At 35.7% G+C, this 23330-nt stretch overlaps 1 protein-coding gene across 1 annotated transcript in view; it reads left to right on the plus strand.

Annotated features, from left to right (window-relative positions):
• The window catches only part of COL24A1 (collagen type XXIV alpha 1 chain), a 415211-nt gene that overhangs the window by 172757 nt on the left and 219124 nt on the right, over positions 1-23330 (plus strand). The window contains exon 22 of the mRNA XM_073896005.1: positions 16192-16245. Within this exon, the coding sequence (XP_073752106.1) occupies positions 16192-16245 (54 nt within the window). The remainder of the gene's footprint in view (positions 1-16191; positions 16246-23330) is intronic.

A 23330-nucleotide genomic window follows, 5' to 3' on the forward strand; every position in this document is an offset into this window, starting at 1 on the left:
CCTTGAATGATTGTCTGTTCCTACACAAATGTCACATTGTTTCAATGGTAGAAAAATACCCCTGCTACCCTTATGGGTTTTCCCTTGTATGTTACTGTCCTCTTTTGTCTTCATGCTTTTAAATTTTTTTCTTTATCACTATATTTTGCCAGTTTGATTACAATGTCTTGGTGTGGATCTGTTTTGTTGATTTTGATAGGGGTTCTCCATGCCTCCTGGATCTGGATATCTGTTTCCTTCCCCAGGTTAGGGAAGTTTTCAGCTATTATTTCTTCAAATAAATTTTCTGCTCCCTTGTCTCTCTCTTCTTCTTCTGAGACTCCTGTAATATGAATGTTATTATGTTTGAGGGAGTCACTGAGTTCCCTAAGTCTATTCTCCTTTTGCATAATTCTTTTTTCTCTCTTTTGTTCAGCTTGATTACTTTCTATTACTCTTTTAGGTCATTAATTTGTTCCTCTCCTTCTTCCAGCCTGCTGTTAATTCCATCAAGCATGTTTCTCATTTCACTTACGGAGCCTTTTATCTCTGCTTCACTATTCCTTATCTCTGTGTTAAGGGTCTCACTCATGTCTTTTACTCTTTTCTCAAGTCCTGGGAATCTCCTTATGATCATTATTTTAAATTCTCTATCAGGCATGTTACTTATATCTGTTTCACTTAAATCTCTGGCTGTGGCCTTTTCCTTTTCTTTCATTTGGGATAAATTTATCTGTCTTCTCATTTTTTCTAAGTTTCTGTGCCTGTTTCTGCATGTTAGGAAAGTCAACTATGTCTGCTATTTTTGAGGGTAATGGGCCTTATGAAGAAGAGGTCCTGTATTGCCCTGCTGTGTAGCATCCCTTGTTCCTCAGAGTCTGGCACTTTTGAGAGTATCTCCAGGATATGTGTGCTTTGCTGTTTTGTCCTGGCTGCTTTATCTATCAGGCCAGTCATCTGCAGAGGCTCGCTTTGCCTATTGTGAGCAGTGTTTGGTCCCTGGCCTTTTAACTGGGTATGCTCTGTTCTGTTTGTGAAATGAGACCTGTTGCCCCTGCCACTGGAACTGATGTTCTGCAAACCCTCACAGATGCAATGTGAGCAAGTGTTTGGGCTGATCTTAAAGGGGAGAGGCCGGTTGGGACTGAGGCAAGCATGACTGAGAGGGCCGGTTCCACTGGAGCATGGGGTGACAGGGCTTGTTGTAAGCAAATTAGGTAGGGAGTATTGGGCTGTGCTGGTTTCTGCAGGGTGCCCTGTGCTTATACTGAAGTTTAGGGCAGGGACATGGCCCTAGCCTGTTCATTTGTTCCTAGAGGGGTCTTTCCATGAATGCTGCCTCTTTGGGACATGCTCCGAGATGAGTGAATAACCTCCCCACTGTGTGCCCCAGACACTCTTCAGATTGCTGTTTCAATGCTGTATGTTGACAGGTTGCCTGCCTTCTTTCCAAGATCAGGGCAATGCCCTCTGGAGTCTATCTCAGCCATACCCACCGAGCTTTAAAACTTCAGGCTTTAAGTGCTGCTGGTTGTAAGAACTTACAAAATTTGGCCCCTCTCACTTTCCAAGCCATTGCTAGGGGGATTCATTTTCCTCTGGTGCTAGTCTCTCTCTCACCCTCCTCCACAACAGCAGCTCCCTCCCCAACACATCAACCATAATCCTTTCTTTCCCAAACCACATTTCTGTACTTTCTACTACCTTCTTTGATGTGGCTTCTTCTCTATCTTTAGTCATGGAGTTTGTTCTGCCAGTCTTCAGGTCAATTTCTGGGGTCTTTAAGAGGATTTGATAGTTATCTAGTTGTATTCGCAGGACAAGGTGAGTCTAGGGTCCTCCTCCTCTGCCACCATCTTCTCTCCTTCATATCACTTCTTTAACCATTCACCCATCAAATGGATTATTTTTAGATAATCCATTTTTGGATTTTGTTTCCATATCTTGCCTATTGTGAATTATACTGCAATGAACATAGGGGTGCATATATCTTTTTATGTTAGTGTATTCTATTTCTTTAGATAAATACCCAAAAGTGGAATTGTTTGATCATATGGTAGTTCTGCTTTTAATTTTTTTGAGGAAACTTCGTACTGTTTTCCATAATGGCTGTACCAGTATTTACCAGTATGTACTAATATTTATTTGTGACTTTTGCTTCAATATTTATAAGTGATCTTGATCTATAATATTCAATCTTTTCTTGTACTTCTTTGTCCAGTTTAGGTATTAGTGTTATACTTATTTCATGAAAATAATTAGGAAGTCTTCTTAATTTTTAGTGCTATGGAGTAATTTATGGAACATTGGGGCTATCTTATCTATGAGGCTTTGATGGAATTCCTCTGTGAAACCATCTGGAATTGTTGTTTTTTTATGGGGTAGTTCCTTGAATTTTTTTTACTGCTTCTGCAGAAATTAGCCTTTTTAAGCTATCTCTAATGGAGTTAGCTTTGTTATATTGGCCTTAGGAAAATATCTGTTTCATCTAGGTTTTCAAATTGACTTCCATATAAATTAACAAAATAGTCTCATGATTTTTAAATTTTTGTTTTAATGGTTGTTTCCCATGTGCCATTAATTTTTTTTAATATTTATATATGTGCTTATTCTTTTTTTTTTCTTGGTTAGGCTTGATTCAGTTTGCCCAGTTACTTTTTTTCTCAAAAAAATTTTGAAATTTTTATTTATTGTTTTCTGTTTTTCTTTTCATTACATAATTAGTTTCTCCTTTTATCTCTATTATTTCTTGGAGTTTCTTTGGTTTATGTTTTTTTTTTTAGTTAGGAATTTAATTTTATTTATTTTCATTATTTTATTTTCATTCCTAAAACTATTAAGAATTATCACTTTTCCTCTGCCTACTACTTTAAATGTACCTCAAAGATTCTGGTATGGAGTATTTTTATTACCATTGTCTTTTAGATTTTTTGTAATTTCAGTTATTTCTCTTTTCACCCAAGAGTTACTTAAAAAGGAGTTTTAGAATTTCCAGGTGGAAGAGCCTATTGGTTTTGGTTTTGTTAATAATTCTTGTTTTTATTGCATTGTTATCAGAAGATGTTGTTCTATTTTTTGGAAATTATCAATCTTTTCTTTTTTGTTGTGATCATTTTTTGTGACTTAATATACACTTGACATTTCATTATACATTTTAATATACACTTGACAAGGAGGTATATTTTTATCATTAAATGTGAAGTTTAATATATAGTATAGTGACTTGCTCTTTATTATGTTGTTTAGGTTTTGCTATATCTTCACTTATTTTTGGTCTAATTGATCTATGTAAATGGCATGTACTATGGCTGCTGCTGATCTGATTGCTCTTGGAGTCACAGCTGGTATTCATCATTCCCTCCTTCACTACCCATTTTAAATTCCTTTCACCTTCAGCTATCACCTGAGTGGGTCTTTGTGGCTTAGCTAGTGGTATGACCTTAACCTTCATTACTGAGAATATGAACTCTTGTTAGGAGTTCTAAGAGGTGTCCAGTGTATCACCTGAGTTCCACATGTATCCCTTCCTGCCCTTTTTATGTAAGGAAGTCTTGCCTATTTTTGTTTTTCAGGGTCAATTAACCATGCCAGTATGGTGACTTCCCTTTTTGTTTGCTCAGACCTCATCATAAAAAGTCCAAAGTGCCCTGTTGAGAGCCCTAAGTTTAGGTTAGTGAGATACTTGCTCTGTCTCCTGTCAAGAGAGAGACCCTTTGAGTAACAGGATATCTAATCCTGAAGAGTCCAAGGTTGTGGGGAAAGAAGGTACAAAATATAGTGCATCATTGGGAGTGATGGTAAATAAGACACATCCACTTCTATTCTTTGGTTTCCAGAGTCATGCATCCTTCCTATTAGAGATAAAAGTACCATATACAGGTTTCTAACTTAAAAAAATACACTATATCCCAAAGAGTGGTACTCCCTTCATATTGTTTCTTTTAAGTTGGCCCTTCCCTTATAACTTTAAAAGCAGTTGCAATGTATTGTAAGGCTGGCTACCTCTAAATGGTGCAGAATGGGTGAAGGCCAATGAATCATATCAGGGGCCCACTCTTGTAGCTTTTTGTAGAGAGGGTATTTTGTTCAAATGCTATACTCTATGGGGTTCCATGCCTGTGGATCAGACATTCTGTAATTTTCTAGATAGTGGTGCTAGTTGGAGCTTTAAAGAAAGGAAAGGTAAACTCTTATAAAATATGTATCTGTTTCTGTGAAGATGAACTGCTGATACTTCCAAATTTGAAGGGCCCCACATGAATGCAGACTATTTTTTAATTTTCTTTTAGTTATAAAGGAAAAGAGTGTATTTGCCAAATCAGTGATTACATACCAAATATAGAAGGACTTAGTTATCCACTATGTCTGACACAATAGCTGCAACTGGGGCTGTGGTAGTCTATAGTCAGTCTCCACAATCCAACTGACTTTTGTAGGTGGTAGTCTGGTGAATTTAACAGTGCTCTGATAGAGACCATCACACATTCATATTTCAGGTTTTTAATGCTGGCAGGGATCTCTGACATTCTCTCTACACGATATGATTGGCAATCATGTAGATGTGAGTTATTGTCTGATCCTTAGAACCCAGAGGTCTACTTAACTATTATAAGTATCTCTTCCATTTAGGCTCTTATTTAAAGAATTCAGTTCTAATTATTTCTTTTCAACAGATCTTTTTGAGATATCCATTATATGTTCAACCCTAAAAAAAAAAATGCTGAGGTCAATTGGATTTGGTCTTGACTTCAAAGAACTTATATTCAAGAAAGCAATATTCAATTCCAACTATGTCAAAGCCTCCACTGTCTCTATTTGTCTTTTTTCAGACATCAAAATTAATTAGGTTTGATTAAATGAAAAATTAAAAATCATTTAATTATTTAAAAGTCTAGAATCAGTTTAGTCCTTAGAAAAAATTATAAAATACCCAAAGAATTTAATTCCTATGGCCACTGATCTTCCTCTGTTCTTTCCCTTTTGAGCATGAGTTCTTGTCTATCTCAAACAACCAGTCTCTCTTTTCTTTTCCATAATTTACCCTTCTCATCAAAGCTTGTTTTTAAAGACCTGATAAATATATTTTACTCCAAGAAGTAAATGGTAAACAAAATAGCTACCCTTCAATAGAATCCCATTTCAAGGATATTTACATTTTAACACTAAACGGACACCTGGAACTAATGCAGTGAGTCTTGAATTGTAGAATTTAGGGAGTTATTTAGTGAGCAGAGAAAGATTTGTGGGTGATTTAAACTTTGATGCTTCTCAAATTAATCATACCATATAAGTTGTCATCTGTACTACCAGTAAGACAGGAAAAGACTGGCCAATATTTCTTTCTAGTACCTTCTAGTTCAGAAGCTCAGATCTTCATAAGAGTTAGTGAAAGCAAAGCACTCTGAAGATTTGTTGTAAATGCTGTTATTTGCCATTGGCATTGAAGAGACTGTTCATCATTAAAGATCATCTGAACAAATGTCACTTCAAACCACTTCAAAGTTTTTTTTCCCTTGCTTCATAATGTTTTACTTATTGTAGGCAAGTTAAATTACTGTACCAAAGAAGTAAACGTATCTGTGCACTTAGCTCTTTCCAGAATTGTAAATATTAGAGATGTCACAAAATAAAACATCACATGCTTTAAAACATAAGATTAAAATTTTTTCCATGCTAGCTCTTTGTCTGCTTTTAACAAAAACATATGGAAAATGCTGTACAGGAATCTTCCCTATTTCTTTAAGCATAGTAATTTCAGTTTTGAGCACTAAACCTATGCTTCCTCCCAGTTCTGGCAGCAAACCACCTTCAAATTTGGTAGCAGGATAGTTAGAATGTTTGTTGATTCAGCTGTTAACCTCCCTGGACTACTGAGATTGCCAAATAGTTGAATTTTGGATGATGTTCTTGGTAAGTGGGGCCAGTTGTTTATTACAAAATGAGCTAAGACCACTAATCAGAGGGACACCAGCAGTGGCCAAGCAGTGAGTCCTCTTTTTCCACTAGGGTGGTCTTCACTAGAGACAAATACCAAAGTTCATTTGGAGAGTCTGCTCATATCAAGCAAAAGCACGCTTCTAAATGTCCATTTTAGCACCTCAGTGGACTTTACTTGCATAAGGCAGCCTGCAACCAGTTGAGTAGATCTTAGTCCAGATGGATCCCCTTTACTTAAACCACTTACTTCTTAACAAAGAAGTACCACTTGGGATTGGTTGAGTAATTTGATGTTTTTAGTTATTACTCAAAAACTAGTGCTGAAAGAAAATGTGATCAAATCAGTCAATAACAAATCATCTCTTGAGTTCCTACTGTGTAAGACCTATGGCTAGTAAATACTATAGGATATATATAAAAAAATATATTGTCTATAATTTGGGGCAATTTATAGTCTATTTTGGAAAAAGAAGATATATGTATATACATATATATACACCTATACATATATATACATACATATACATATATACACACACACACACACACACACATATATATATACACACACTGTCAGATAGTTGCAAAGGCATCATGTAAGAAATAAGTAGTTATTATAGTTCATTGTTAGTAGAGAGAGATTAACATGAGATGAAAGGATTAGGGAAGGGTTCATGGAAAAGATGGATCTTGAATTAGATTGTTGATGAATAAATGGCAGGAAAAGGGGAGGGCATTCCAGGCAGAGTAAACCACATGAGCAGAGCCTAGACATCTAGGTAATATGGATAGTGGATTTATAGATCAGTGAATGAAACTGACTAGCTGACACAGATTCCTTGTGTTGGTGTAGAGTGATAGATAAGGTTATAAAACTAGGCTGGTGCCAAATTGCATAAGGCCTTTGATTCCAAGTGATATCAAGGCAGAGTATTCAGTAGCTAGATAGTGAAGCCTAATATTACAGTTCTTGTATTGTGAAAAATATGGAACCTGCCCCCTGATCTCCCAAATGAACCAGCCAAAGTTTTATTGATTTGCCTAGTTTCTGCCCATTGTGGTCACAAATTTCTGTCCTTTCATAGTGTAGGTGGGAGTTTCCATAACTGTTGTCTGAAAGAGGACAGAATCTCCTGCCTACCCAGGATGAATCTTAGTACTATTAGTTGCTGTTACTAACAGTACTTAGTACTGTTGTTACATTGAGGTTGACCTGAGGTTGCTCACTAGATTAATGAAGAAATCTTCCCACCCAGAGGAAAGTTAGCAACAACTAAGACAACTGTCTTTGAAGATACTTTCTGTTCCCAGTACTTGGTCTATAACCATCTCTTCCAATTCCTCTTTTTAGCAGGCAATACAGTAGAGGACCATTTATTGCCCGATTGACTGTACAATTTGGTTAACATGTTCACTGCCTATTCCCGTGGACTTTCCTCAAATCTCATTAATCATGTGGTAAGGCCTTCACACTTCCTGTTACAGAAAGCTGTGTCTCCATTAGTATCCCATTCTCATCACCAGAACTGTCAGAGACTATGAAGGATCCCAAACCTGCCGGTTAGCCTGATAGTTTCACAGATTTCTCTTAGAAGACACAAGACTCCTGGGACAGAGACAAAGGACAGTTTATTATTCTTAACAATAGCAGTTTCCAGAGTATCAGCATTTTTGCTCTGATTCACAGAGCCTTTCTTCTCATAGGGTGATGTGAACAGAGCTAGATGACATTTGCATATGCAGTGGTTGTATTGCAAAAGAGGAACTTTGAACTTAGAGAAACTGAATCTTTAATAATGGTCAGTTATAAAAAAAATAATGTATTCCAGAAAGAGATTATTATATGGAAAGTAAGCATGCCTGCCTTTTGCTAAGAGGGAGACACTATGGCCATCTTTGCTATATGGAAATCCTTGAAATGATAGACTGGATCAATGGATAGTTAGTAATCCGTTTGTATAATGTGCAGAAATGCAAGAGACTATGGAGGGTTGTATACCAGCAGCATGTTAAGTTAAATGTTAGAGGTATAAAGATGGGTAAGATACCTTCATTTTCCTCTTTGAGCTCACATTTTATTGGAAAAAAAGAAATAAGCCCTTAATTACTATATAGAGTCATTAGTACTAAATAGCCATATTAACCGAGTTCTATATACATATAAAGGAACAAGCTACTGATTCTGGCTAAGCGGGACCATGAAAGGCTTCACAGATTATGTTATATTTGATTTGATGAGAGAACCTGGAGTAGGGAGTTAAAGAAGACTTCTAAGAAGTATAGTTGCTTGAGCAAAGACTCGAAGAAATAGTAGTGGCTTATCAAATGGAAACAGAGTGCAATGGTCTTCCAGCACAGATATATGAGGAAGCTAGGTGTGTTTAAAAAACTGCATATAATTCAGTGTTTTAGTCAAGTTTGTTTCCATTAAAAATGACAAAACCTACCTCAAACAGTTTTAAGCAAAACTCAGGATTGGCTGATGTAATTAGGAAGTCTGCAGTGCATGTGCCTAGAATTTTGGCTGGATACAGGAGTTTGATGAATATAATCAAGATACTCTCCATCTTTTAGCCTTACTTACGTCTGTTGGCTTCATTCACAGGAACATATTATGGAAAAGGTGGCCCTTGGCAATTCTAGGCTTATATCACCCTCAGAGTTAGCAATCTTAGCCAAAAAAAAAAAAAAAAAAAAGGATTCTTCTTTCCTATAGCTCTAGCAAAAATTCTAAGGTGGATTCCAGCCAATCTGGCTTGGATTACATGATCATCTTTAAATCAATCACAGTAATCATGAGGTTGGAATACTGTAATTGGCAAGATTTGGGTCATTTACTCACCCCTGGAAATTGGGATTGGGACCAGAAGCACATAGACTGCAAATTGAAGAGGAGTTTTTCAGAGATGGTGAGCATACAAAAAAGAAGATGCTCTCTACATTTTACATCTTTGGTGCCCAGTATCTATATATTACCATTCTTCCCACTTATACAGTTTTTTTTTTTTTTAATTAAAGAGCAGAGGGGTAGACTGAGGGAGAGAGAGAATACTAAGCAGGCTCCATGCCCAGCATGGAGCCCAATGCAGGGCTCAGTCTCACGGCCCCGAGATCATGACCTGAGCCAAAACCAAGAGTTGGATGCTTAACCAACTGAGCCACCAAGGCGCCACCCAACACACTTATATAGTTTTTAAAATGCTTCTGGTAACATAGTACAGCCACCCACACAGCTGAAAATATACTCTTCCTCTCCAAAGGAAGATAACCCAATGATCACTTATTGCTTATAGCTTCAAGGCCAGATTCTTGGAGTAAAGTGCGTTCTTTTCAATGAGGCCTGAATCTCAGATAATCAGTATGATTTTAGAAGGAAAACAAAATAGCCACAATATTCATTCCATTTGGAGAAACGAGAGAATAGGAAACAAGGTAGAGTGGCACAGGCCCATAGCTGTGCATTTAAAAGAAAGGTAGGCAATTGATATATGCCAGTTCCTCATAACGATATAAATCAACTTTTTAAAATCATCTAACTTCCCACTCCTTGCCACAAACTTACACACACTGAAGAAGGGAGAATCTGAGATAAAGGGTCTCCAGAATATACATTGTATGGTATGAGGAAATATTTTTGTTCTCTAGCCTATGTTCAATGCCAAGAATGATGCCTGATACATAGTAACATGTTGAATGAATAAATTGATATTCTTTAATTAAAGACACAAGAATTTTAAATGAGTCAAATATGTAGATGTGGGGTACCTAAAATGATACTTATCCAAAAGTAAGTATCAAATCATTGTCCTGTTATTACCTCCAAAACAATTTGAAATCTGAGCTTCCCTGATTTTTATCTGGGGACAAGTTTTCTAAGGGTCTTTAAATGGTTGCAGATTGTTGTCTACCAAAGAATGGTGATTATCTAAAACACCCAGTACCAATTACCTTTTGTTTTATACTTTTATTGAGGTGTAATTGACATATAACAAACTACATATACTTAAATTGTACAATTTGATAATTTTTGACATATGTATAACTCATGAAACCATCGCCAAAATCAAGATAGTGAACACATCCATCAAATCCCAAAATTTCTGGGGCATCTGGGTGATTCAGTTGGTTAAGCATCCAACTCTTGGTTGGCTCAGGTCATGATCTCAGGGTCCTGAGACTGAGCCCCATGTTGGTTCCATGCTCAGCTCAGAGTCTGCTTGAGATTCTTTCCCTCTTTCTCCCCTTTCCCTCTCCCCCTGCTTGTGAACTTTCTCTTGCTCTCAAATAAATAAATAAATAAAATCTTTCTAAAAATCCCAAAATTTCTTTGTTCACCTTTGTAATTCTTCCTTTCTGTCTCTCCTGTTCCTCCCATCCCCAGTCTAACACTGATCTGCTTTTCGTCACTATAGGTTATCCAAATCTAAAGGTCAAATAATGGTCAAAATAGTTTACCTTAAAATTAGAAATTTAGTATAGCTTTGTGTGGATTTCAGTAAAATAAAAATGGACTTTGCAGTTGATTTTGTAGAGTGACTTCAAACATACTGATAATATTATTTAAACAAAGTCTTATTAAACAAGTCATTCAGAGAGTGTATGTTGTGTTATAAGGAATTTTCATTGTCTTTATTGTTTCTGGATTTTCTCTGCTGAGTTTTTAGGATGCTACATATTAATGGAATTCAGCTGTGCTATATTTACTATTCAAAAATATAGAATTGCAAAAGGGAAAATACATGAATAGCAGTAATCATTTACAAAGATTGCAAAGATTTTCAATGATATCATAATGAAAAAAAATCTGTTTTTATGGTTTTTAGTTCTAAAACAGCAAAAGGCAGTGAAAGAAAGCCAGATACCTAGATGAATTCCTTATTTTGCCTTTATTTTTCCAGAGGCTCATATTTTCTATTTGTGGTTTTCCCAGAAGACAGAACAGTTCCTTAATTTGCAGTTGCATGCTGCTCTGTGCTTAAGTTTCATTTCTATAGCTTCCTGGGAAAGTGAATTTATTACTTCTGCCTTGTCAAATTTTTTTTTTGGCATTAACTTTTATATGGATTATTCTCACTCTGAAAAGGTCATTTTAATCCTTTTTGTTTTTTATTACTTTCTTACTTGGACTCACCATATTACTGACATGGCATGTACTTCCACAAATGCTAAAGAACAAAATCTTATGATTGTTTTTTGGATCCATTTCTCAAATGGAATTCTCCCCTTATAGAACCTCTTTCCCTCTGACTGCATTCTTTCTTGTTTGCCATTGTTACAATCCCATCTGTAGAAGCTATGCTACTTGGGTTTTTTGGGCAGTGTTTTGTTTGTTTTGTTTTGTTTTTTGACAAAGAATAACTTTGAAACTGCAAAACTGAAAATATAATTATTCAAACAATTCATTTTTAATTTGGTCATCAATTGAAGCCGTCAAATCTTTATTGAATATACTGTATCCAAGCACCAAACTAGGCTTTGAATAACTTTGCCCTTTAGGAGTCCATAACTTATGTGTTGCACTAGCTTGAATGATTTATTAATTTTATCCTGTTTTAATATGATTGTTTTTATGAGATATAGTCATTTCTACTTTGTTCAGACTTATAAACTACTTAAGATAAATTTAAGTCAACTGTATTGTGTTCATGTATATTTAAAGTATGATCAATATAAAAATCAATGAAAATTTGAAAATTTTCAAAAGAGTGAGATGGCCTAAATGATGCTACTGTCTATAACAACATTTTATTTTATTTTTTATTATTAGATAGTTCATTTGTTTAATTTTTTTTAATTTAAATTTTATGTTAACTGTACGTAGTTAACATACAGTGAAATATTGGTTTCTGGAGTAGAATTCAGTGATTCATCACTTCCATACAATACCCAGTGCTCATCACAAAAAGGCCCTCCTTACTACCCATCTCTCATAGCCCATCCCCCACTCACCTCTCCTCCAGCAACCCTCAGTTTGCTCTCTATCATTAAGAGTTTCTTATGGCTTGTGTCCTTCTCTCCTTTTTTTCTTTTCCCCCTCCCCATATGTTCATCTGTTTTCTTTCTTAAATTCCACACATGAGTGAAATCGTATGGTATTTGTCTTTCTCTAGCTGACTTACTTCACTTAGCATAATACTCTGTAGTTCCATTCATGTCACTGCAAATGGCAAAATTTCATTATTTTTGATGGCTAAGTATTATTCCATTGTGTGAGTGTGCATTAAATATATGCATATTATATGCGTGTATGTATATGTACCACATCTTCTTTATCCATTCATCAGTAGATGGACACTTGGGCTGTTTCCATAATTTGGTTATTGTAGATAATGCCGCTGTAAACATTGGGGAGCACATCCCTTTGAATTAGTATTTTTGCATTCTTTGGGTGAATACCTAATAGTGCCATTGCTGGATCTTAGGGTAGTTCTATTTTTAACTTTTTGAGGAACCTCCATACTGTTTTTCAGAGTGACTGCACCAGTTTGCATTTCCACCAACAGTACAAGAGGGTTCCTTTTTCTCCACATTCTTGCCAACAACTATTATTTCTTGTGTTGTTAATTTTAGCCATTCTGACAGGTGAGTGCTTTTCCTTTATGGTCAGGAACAAGTCAGGATGTCCATTCTCACCATTTTTATTTGATATAGTACTGGAAATCCTAGCCACAGCAATCAGACAACAAAAAGAAATAAAAGGCTTCCAAATTATTGACATCTGTTGTCTCCTATTCCCCTGGTCTTTGGCACTTCAGGTTTTTTACTATTCCTTTACTATTATTTTAATTTTTAAGAAGGAACAGATATTCATGGATATACTTAATATTCCATGTTTACCCAGAAGTCACCTCAATAACTTTTTTACTGTTTTATTGAAAAAAATAAAACACAGATACAAAAACTATATAAAACAAATGTGTATCACAACAGTTGTAAGACAAACACTATTGTGTTTGCTATGCAGGTCAAGAATAGAACTGCCAGTTATCCCCAGAAGCTTTTTTGGATCTCAACCCAACCATAAGCCTTCCTCTCCTCCCAAAAGTTGGCAGTGCTTTTTTCTTTTATGGTTTGTCATTCAAGTTAGGTTAAAACTGTAGTGTAGGCTTATTTTGTTACTATGTCTTTCAGTCTACAAGTTCTCTTTCCATTTCCCTTTTCCCCCTTACAAATTAGCCGTTAAAGATCCCTGGTCATGTGACCTGGGTAGTCACATACAGAGGCTTGACCATATTCAGTTCTCTTTGTTTTTGGTGAAACTATAGGTGATACTGTATTCTTTCATCAGAAAGCACATAATGTGTAGTTCCTTTTTTTATGATGTTAGTAACAGTTGATTACTCAAATGCCCAGATGTATTAGATTTAGGTGGTTGCAAAATGGAGATATTTTTGCTGTATCATTTCTTTTTTATTTGTTGGCTGAATATATTCCCTCATCTACTATTTGGTTAGTAGTAGCACAGTATATATGGGAAAGTAGAATAAATGCTTGATTCTTCACCTTTACCAGTTTTCAAATAAGGAGTTGACTTCCTTTCATCCTCTAAAAGTGGGCAGTTCTTTAATTGTATCATTAAAACTCATGAATTTAAACATATTTGATATGTTTCAATCCATTGTAATTCTTATCCTTATTGAAGTTCATATTATCCCATATCTGCTCAGTGGGATCCTCTTCAAGCCCCCTCGGTTCTTTTAACATAACTCTCGATTTGACATCTTTTATAGTCTTTTTGCTTTCTGGAATGACAAGGTGTTTCAGGCTCATCGGGAGGATGGACAGGAACTATGAATTTATCCATGGGGATCCTCTGAACCAGTGGTTGTAAACCAGTACCCAGGAACCAAAAGTAGCTACCAGACTTGTCGTTTTTTTGTTTTTGTTTTTGTTTTTTTTCTGAGAGAAACAAGTCAGTCACTCGACAATGACAACTACAAAATAAATTTTTTAACACTTACTATGTACCAGGTGTTGTACTAGTTGCTGGAAATATTATAGTTCATAAGACATAAAACTGCCTTCAAAGAGTTTACAATCTGATGAGGAAAATAATATAAGCCATAATACTACATTAAGTGACCTTGTAGGACTCTAGGATAGTGTGAGAGTTCTTAGAAGAGAACTAACTCATGGTTTGGGGATCAAAGAAGCAAAATATCATTCAGTTTTCTTGGTTTGTCTGTCTTTTATTCCTCCTTATGTTCATTTATTTTGTTTCTTAAATTCCACATATGAGTGAAATCATATGGTATTTGTCTTTCTCTGGCTGACTTATTTCACTTAGCATAATACTCAGTAGCTTCATCCATGTCGTTGCAAATGGCAAGATTTCATTTCTTTTATGGCTGAGCAATATTCCATTATATATCCCACATCTTCTTTATCCATTCATTAGTTGATGGATATTTGGGCTCCTTCCATAATTTGACTACAGAGAACAAATTGATCGTTACTGGAGGGGAGGTGGACAGGGGGATGGGTTAAATAGGTAATAGGTATTAAGGAGGACACTTGTGATGAGCACTGGGTCTTGTATGTAAGTGGTGAATCACTAAATTCTACACCTAAAACTAATATTGCACTGTATGTTAACTAGCTGGAATTTAAATAAAAACTTGGAAAAATATTATTCAATTTTCTATTCTATTTAAAACATAAGTCTTCCAGGTGAAGAAAGGTGAGGGAAAATTATTTAGGCAGAGAAGGCATAGGTGAACCTGATTTTTTCTTTCATTAGAAAAGCAATCAACAAGTCTATATTAAACATATTCTGTTGCTAAACTTAAATCTGATCCTGTGACCAGTTTTTCTGTTATCACTGTCTTTTCTTTTGCCAGAAATGTCCCTAAGTAATATTTTTCTCTATAGAATACAAGTTTCAAATCAGAGTCAAGGCATTTCTGTCCTAATCTGGATTGGATGAGTTAGTATCACTTTCTTTTGATTTTTCATTCCAGAATGAGTATTCCAGAATCAACCTTGCAGTTCCATGTAACTTGTGGACATTTTTATTTCCATCATATTTACTTCTTCACTGAACTACCTTTTCTAGCTCACATTCATATTTACTTGTAACTTTTACTTTTTAAGATGCTGATTTTTGGGGCACCTGGGTGGTTCAGTCAGTTAAGCATCTGACTTTGGCTTAGGTCATGATCTCAGGGTTCTGGGATGGAGCCCCACATTGGGCTCCTGCTCAGCAGGGAGTCTGTTTCTCCCTTTGCCCCTCCTCCTGCTCCTTCTCTCTCTCTCTCTCAAATGAATAAAATAAAATATTTTTTGAAAAGATGCTGATTCTTGTACTCGTCTTACCTTCTGTTCCTTTGCGCAAGTCAGCAGGAAATACTGAAACAGCTTTGTCTGTGACAAAACAATAGAAGCAAAACTGCACTTACTACCTTATTCTCATTATTAAAATGGATCATGATGAATCACATTCTAATTCATTATTTCAGTGAGAACACTGATTGATCTAACCATTTTAGAGCAACGTTCTAGGCCTTTCCCCAGCACAGATTTTATTTCACACTACAACTCCTTTCTATTTCTTGAGCCAACTATGTTAGGCTGCTAAAATATAATTTCCAAAAAGGTAAAATTGTGATTCTTAGGCAAATAAAAAGTAAACATGGGTGTGAAAAAATTTTTTGAGCTCATTAATTAATGATGAAACCAGTAAGATATTAAGATGAGTTTGAGGAGTATTTGAAGAGCTAAGTATTGACTATTAAATATGGGAATGTTAGAATAAGATAATTAAATTAGATACAAAACTGATTAATATCCTGTATATTAACCCATAACCTTTATGGTTATTTTTTTCACCAGACAAAAGTTATTTGCATTTCTAACTAACAAAAATCTACAAGTTAACATTTGGTTAGTAAACAGTGAATCTAACAAATTACATTCCCCTAATCCTTGGGTGGCCATGTGTCCCATAGGTCATTGAAAGGACCTATTATGAACCTTTTTGCCTTTTTTCCATGTTGTGGATGGTTTTGGATTAAGACTTTGGTTCTCTTAGACTGGATTAAAGAATTTTCTTTGGACCTGAAGATTTTGAAGAACTGGTGAAGAACTGGTGAAGTAACTTTGTCAGTTTTGTATTCCAGTGTTAACTGCCTAATAATAGACCTTTAATACTGAGTTTTTGAGCAGTATAAATTACTTTAACTGGGAATGAGAGAATGGCAAAGGAAATTTTCATATGCTTATTGGATTTATAGTAATGGCTGTTGAGTAAATTCTCTATATTTTTATGTTCCCTAGGGTTTTCCAGGAGATATTGGGATTCCTGGACAAAATGGCCCTGAAGGATCAAAGGTAAAAAAAAAAATAAGAAAGAAAGAAAAGGAAAGAAAAAGAAAAAAATATTATATCTAGAATTTTCTAATCTCACATTTCAATGAATGGTTAAAAAAAAGACTTGAGGAATATCAGAACAAGTCTGGATATTTTTGAGCTGTCCCAGGTGCGTTTAATAAACTGTAGAGCTTATTTTAAGATAATCAGGAAGTAGCTTGCATGTTTGGTTGTTCTTTCGGCACCCTTTGTTTAGCTAGAGTAAATATCCAACTTCTTGGGTTCAGGTCATGGAAAATGATTTTCCTTGTTTGGTATGGACATAGATTAGGGGGATAATATTTTCAAAAAACATAAATCACTGAAAAAGGATTTCTTGGAAGAGATGAAAAAAACCTAAAAGGCCATAAACCTATGATGTATGGATGAGAGTTTTCTGGCCACTGAAACCCTTTAGGGTCCATAAAATATCCTCTGATTAAAATACAAGAAAGTCTGCGGTGTCCTGGAATTTATACATAGCACAAAATAACTGAAGAATCCTAAGCATTTTTAACTTCCTTTACTGTTGTCATGTATATATTACTAGAAAGCATAACTTAGCATAACTTATTTATTTATTTATTTTATTTATAGAAGTATAATTATGATATATTATACCCTATTAGTTTCCTATGTACATCATAGTGATTTGACAACTTAAAATATTATGAAATGATCGCCACAATAAATGTAGTTACTGTCACCATATAAAGTTATTGAAATATTATTGACTTTGTTCTCCATTATGTACATAATTTCTCCATAACTCAATATTTTCTAACTAGAAGTTTGTAACTCTTAAGTCTTTCACCTGTTTTCCCTCCCTGCTCTGACCCCTGTCCTCTGTGGTAATCAACAGTTTGTTTCCTGCCCCTGTGAGTCTGTTTTTATTTTATTTGTTCATTTTTGTTTTCTAGATCCTATGGTAAATGAAATCATATGATATTTGCCTTTGTCTGACTTATTTCACTTAATGTAATACCCTCTAGGTCCATCTAAGTTGTCACAAAAGGCAAGATTTCATCGTTTTTTATAGTGGAGTAATATTTCTTGTATATATCTCATCTTTTTGTATGATTTTTTAAAAATTTTATCTTATTATGTTATGTTAATCACCATACATTATATCATTAGTTTTTGATGTAGTGTTCCATGATTCATTGTTTGCATATAACACGCAGTGTTATATGCAATACGTGCCCTCTTTAATAACCATCACCAGTCTAACCCATCCCCCCACCCACCTCCCCTCTAGAACCCTCAGTTTGTTTCTCAGAGTCCGTAGTCTCTCATGGTTCATCTCCCCCTCCGATTTCCCCCTTTCATTTTCACCTTCCTATTATCTTTTTTTTTTTTAACATATAATGTATTATTTGTTTCAGAGGTACAGGTCTGTTCCTTGGGATGTTTTTGATTACTGCTTCAATTTCCTTAGTGGTTATAGGTCTGTTCAAGTTTTCCATTTCTTCCTGGTTCAGTTTTGTTAGTTGATACATCTCTAGGAATGCATCCATTTCTTCCAGATTATCTAATTTGCTGGCATATAGTTGCTCCTAATATGTTCTTATAATTGTTTGTATTTCTTTGGTGTTTGTTGTGATCTCTCCTCTTTCATTCATGATTTTATTTATTTGGGTAATTTCTCTTTCCTTTCTGATAAGTCTGGCCAGGGGTTTATCAATCTTGTTAATTCTTTCAAAGAACCAGCTCCTAGTTTTGTTGATCTGTTCTACTGTTCTTTTGGTTTCTATTTCATTGATTTCTGCTCTGATCTTTATTATTTCTCTTCTCCTGCTGGGTTTAGGCTTTATTTGCTGTTCTTTCTCCAGCTCCTTTAGGTGTAGGGTTAGGTCGTGTATATGAGACCTTTCTTGTTTCTTGAGGAAGGCTTGTATTGCTATATATACTTTCCTCTTAGGACTGCCTTTGCTGCATCCCAAAGATTTTGAACAGTTGTATTTTCATTTTCATTTTTTTTCCATGATTTTTTAAAATTCTTCTTTAATTTGCTGGTTGACCCATTCATTCTTTAGTAGGATGCTCTTTAGCCTCCATGTATTTGTGTTCTTTCCAACTTTCCTTTTGTGATTGAGTTCTAGTTTCAAAGCATTGTGGTCTGAAAATATGCAGGGAATGATCCCAATCTTTTGGTACCGGTTGAGACCTGATTGTGACCTAGAATGTGATCTCTTCTGGAGAATGTTCCATGGGCACTAGAGAAGAATGTGTATTCTGTTGCTTTGGGATGGAATGTTCTGAATATATCTGTGAAGTCCATTTGGTCCAGTGTGTCATTTAAAGTCCTTATTTCCTTGTTGATCTTTTGCTTAGATGATCTGTCCATTTCAGTGAGGGGGGTGTTAAAGTCCCCTACTATTATTGTATTGTTGTCGATGTGTTTCTTTGATTTTGTTATAAGTTGGCTTATATAATTGGCTGCTCCCATATTAGGAGCATAGATATTTACCTTTGTTAGATCTTCTTGTTGGATAGACCCTTTAAGTATGATGTAGTGTCCTTCCTCATCTCTTATTATAGTCTTTGGTTTAAAATCTAATTTGTCTGATATAAGGATTGCCACCCCAGCTTTCTTTTGGTGTCCATTAGCATGGTAAATGGTTTTCCACCCCCTCACTTTCAATCTGGAGGTGCTTTTGAGTCTAAAATGAGTCTCTTGCAGACAGCATATTGATGAGTTTTGTTTATTTATCCAATCTGATAGCCTGTGTCTTTTGATTGGGGCATTTAGCCCATTTACATTCAGGGTAACTATTGAAAGATATGAATTTAGTGCCATTGTATTGCCTGTAAGGTGACTGTTACTGTATATTGTCTGTGTTCCTTTCTGGTCTATGTTACTTTTAGGGTCTCTATTTGCTTAGAGGACCCCTTTCAATATTTCTTGTAGGGCTGGTTTGGTGTTCACAAATTCTTAATTTTTTGTTTGTCCTGGAAGCTTTTTATGTCTCCTTCTATTTTCAATGACAGCCTAACTGGATATAGTATTCTTGGCTTCATGTTTTTCTCATTTAGTACTCTGAATATATCATGGCAGTCCTTTCTGGCCTGCTGAGACTGATGTCAAAAAGTGTACTGCCTATGTTTTCTCCTCTTTCATTCTTACTTTATTTGGGCTCGCTCTCTTTTTTCTTGATGAGAAAGAAAGGGGTTTGTTACTAGGGGTTTGTCAATATTTTTAAACCTTTTCAAAGAACTAGCTTTTAGTTTCATTGATCTTTTAAAATGTTTTTTAGTCTCTATTTCATTTATTTCCACTCTGATCTTTTTATTTCTTTCCTTCTGTTAACTTTGGGCTTTCTCTGTTTATTGTCCAGTTCTGTTAGGTGTAAAGATAGATCATTTATTTCCTGTTTCTTAAGGTAGGCCTGTATTGCTGTGGACTTACCTTCTCAGAACTACTTTTGCTGTTTCCCATAGGTTTTGGAAACTTGTGTTTCTATTTTCATTTGTCTCAGGGTATTTTTTAATTTCCTCTTTGATTTCTTTGTTGACCCATTGGTTGTCTAGTAGTGTGTTGTTAGTCTCTATGTGTTTGTGTTTTTTCTGGTTTTCTTCTTGTAATCAATTTCTAGTTTCATGTTGTGGTCAGAAAAGAGGTTTGATATAATTTCAATCTTCTCGAATTTATTGGAACTTATTTTGTAGCCTAATAAAGTGACCTGTTATAGGGAATATTCCACATGAACTTGAAAATAATGTATATTCTACAGTTTTCAGATGAAATATTCCATATGTATATCTATTAAGTCCATCTGGTCTAATATGCTATTCGTCTGGTCTAATGTGTTATTTAAGGCCAGTGTTTCCTTATTAATTTTCTGTCTGGATGATCTATCTATTGATGTAAGTGGGATATTAAAGTCTCCTGCTATTATTGCTTTACTGTTAATTTCTCCCTTTATGTCTGTTATTATTTGCTTTGTAAATTTAGGTGCTCCTATGTTGGGTGCATAAATATTTATAAATGTTATTTCCTCTTTTGGGATTTACTCCTTTATCACTATGTGAGAATACCATTCTTTTATTTTTGTTACAGTCTTTGTTTTAAAATCCATTTTGTCTTTTATAGGTATTACTACTCCAGCTTTCTTTTCATTTGCATTTGTTGGAATATCTCTTTCCATTCTTTCACTTTCAGTCTATATATGTCTTTAGAACTGAAGTGAGTCTCTCGTTGGCAGCATATAGATGAGTCCTGTTTTTCTTATCTATTCAGTCACCCTATAGCTTTTGATTGGAGTGTTGAGTCCATTTACATTTAAAGTAATTATTGATAGGTATGTACTTACTGCCATTTTGTTCATCGTTTTCTGGTCGTATTTTTAATTCTTCTCTGTTCCTTTTTTCTTTTGGTCTCTTGTGTTTTGATGCTTTTATTTTAAGATTTTATTTATTTGTTTGACAGAGAGAGACACAGCGAGAGAGGGAACACAAGCAGGGGGAGTGGGAGAGGGAGAAGCAGGCTTCCTGCTGAGCAGGGAGCCCGATGCGGGGCTTGATCCCAGGACCCTGGGATGATGAACTGAGCCGAAGGCAGATGCTTAATGGCTGAGCCACCCAGGCGCCCCTTGATGCTTTTCTTTAGTGTTATGTTTGGATTCTGTTCTCTCGATTTTTTGTATATATATTGTAGGATTTTGGTTTTTGATTACGGTGAAGTTTATATATATTGACCTTATATATAGCAGTCTATTTTAAACTGATAGTTGCTTAAGTTCAAATACATTCTAATAGCACTACATCTCTTCCGTCCCCAAGGTTTATGTTTTTTGACATCATATTTTACATCTTTTTATTTCATGTACCCCTTAACGACTTACTATATTTATAGTTGATTTTACTATTTTTGTCTTTAAATGTTCATACTAACTTTTTAAGTGGCTGATTTACTCCTTTACCTTTATTTATTTACATATATATTTGCCTTTACCAGTGGGATTTCTTTCTTTCATATGTTTTCTTATTTCTAATTATGGACTTTACTTTTTTAAGACTCTTTAACATTTTGTAAGGCCGGTTTTGTGCTGATGAACTTCTTTAGTTTCCTTGTCTGGGAAACTCTTCATCTGTCCTCCAATTCTGAATGATAACCTTGCTGGGTAGAGCATTCTCCATTGTAAATTTTCCCCTTTCAGTACTTTCAATATATCCTGCTACTCCTTTCAGACCTCCACAGTTTCTGCTGAAAAATTGGCCGACAGTCTTATAGTGTTCCCTTGTATGTGATTATTTGTTTTTTCTCTTGCTGCCTTTATTTATTTATTTATTTATTTATTTATTTATTTATTTATTTATTTATACCAAGAGAGAGTATGTGTGTGAGCTGGGGGTACTAGGGGGAGAGGGAGAAGGAGAGAGAGAATCCCAAACAGGCCCCATGCCCAACACAGAGCCTGATATGGGGCTTGATCTCATGACTCTGAGACCATGAGCTGAAGTCAAGAGTTGAATCCTTAACCAACTGAACCACCCAGGTGCCTTCTCTACTGCCTTTAAGATTCTATCTTTAACTTTTGCCGTTTTAATTATAATATTTTTAATTAAAATATATTTTGTTTAGATCTTTTTGGGTTCACTTTGTTGAGGACTCTATTGTTCTTATTCCTTCCTGTACTTGGATGTCTGTTTCCTTTTCTATGTTAGGAAAGTTTTCAGTCATTATTTCTTCAAATTATTTTTCTGTCCCTTTCTCTTTCTCTTATCCTAATGTGAATATTAGTATGCTTGATGTTGTCTCAGAGGTCCGTTATTCTCATTTCTAAAAATTCTTTTCTCTTTTTGCTGTTCTGATTAGGTGTTTCTGCTATTTTGTCATTCACTTTGCTGATTCATTCTTCTGTATCAACTAATTTGCTATTGATTCTCCTTAGTATATTTTTTATTTCAGTTATTGCATTCTTCAGCTCTGATTGGTTCTTTCTTATATTTTCAATCTCTTTTGAAGTTTTCACTGTTTTTCTCTATTTTTCTGAGATTGGTGAGCATCTTTATGACCATTACTTTGAACTCTTTATCAGGTAAATTACTTATCTCCATTTCATTAGAGTTTATTTCTTAGTTTTTGATCTTGTTCTTTTGTTTGGAACATATTCCTCTGTATCCTCATTTTGTTTCTGTATTTGTTTCTCTAAATTAGGTAGAATATCTGTCTCCTGGTCTTGAAGGAGGGGCCTTGTGTAGGAGAATCTCCTGTATACACTAGAAGTGCTCGGCAGCTTTGGCAGGCACAGGTCAGGAGGGTTCTTAGAAGCATTGCACTGTGGCCATCTTAACAGGACACTGGAGCTGGAGGGGCCATAGGCCAGGAGGGTTTCTAGGAATGCTGTGCAGGGGGCTGCTTTGGTTCACATATGGAGTAGGCACAGGCTGTTTGAGGAGGCGCAGGTTGAGCTCTGCCAGTGCCACATTGGTGGGGGTCATTGTGTGAGGTGTTGGCTATATAGTCTCATAGCATGCCATGCTGGGGCTGGCTTGATAAGATGGCTAGAGCTGATGTAGACACAGGCTAAGGGGTTCCCCAGCACACTACTGGGAACCCTCTGGTGGTATGGTTGGATCAGACAAAGGCTGTGGGTTCCAGAGCATACCATGCCAAGGCTGTAGTAATAGCACAGCTGGAGCTGAGGTGGGCAGAGGTCTGGCAGCTTTGGGAATGCTGTGCTGGGGCCACCTTTTGGGGACAGCTGGAGCTGGTGTGGGCCAGGACACCAGGGTGCACTGGGATGGCCCCAGCAGATCAGCTAGAACACCTGTACCCTATTCTTGTCTGCACCATCAAGATGGAGGGATAATGTAAAAAATGGTGCTCACCAGCTCTTTTGATTTTGGTGAGAGTCCCAACAGTTTTCTGCCCATTTGACAGTCATTCTAGGGTTAGTAAATGGATTTCCTTTATGTACAGTCTAGTTTCCCTTTAAACCACTGCTCTTTCTCTGTGCCTCATTGTGGGCAAATCTGCATATGAGCCCCTCAGTGATATATCTCCCTACCACAGGTTACCACCTTGGGAGTGGGGTTCCCATTGTTACCTTGCCTTTATCTCT

This window comes from Callorhinus ursinus, unplaced genomic scaffold (assembly GCF_003265705.2).
Source record: "Callorhinus ursinus isolate GAN/ISIS: 27379988/994484 unplaced genomic scaffold, GSC_fseal_2.0 scaffold9, whole genome shotgun sequence".
Taxonomy (NCBI): Eukaryota; Metazoa; Chordata; class Mammalia; order Carnivora; family Otariidae; genus Callorhinus; species Callorhinus ursinus.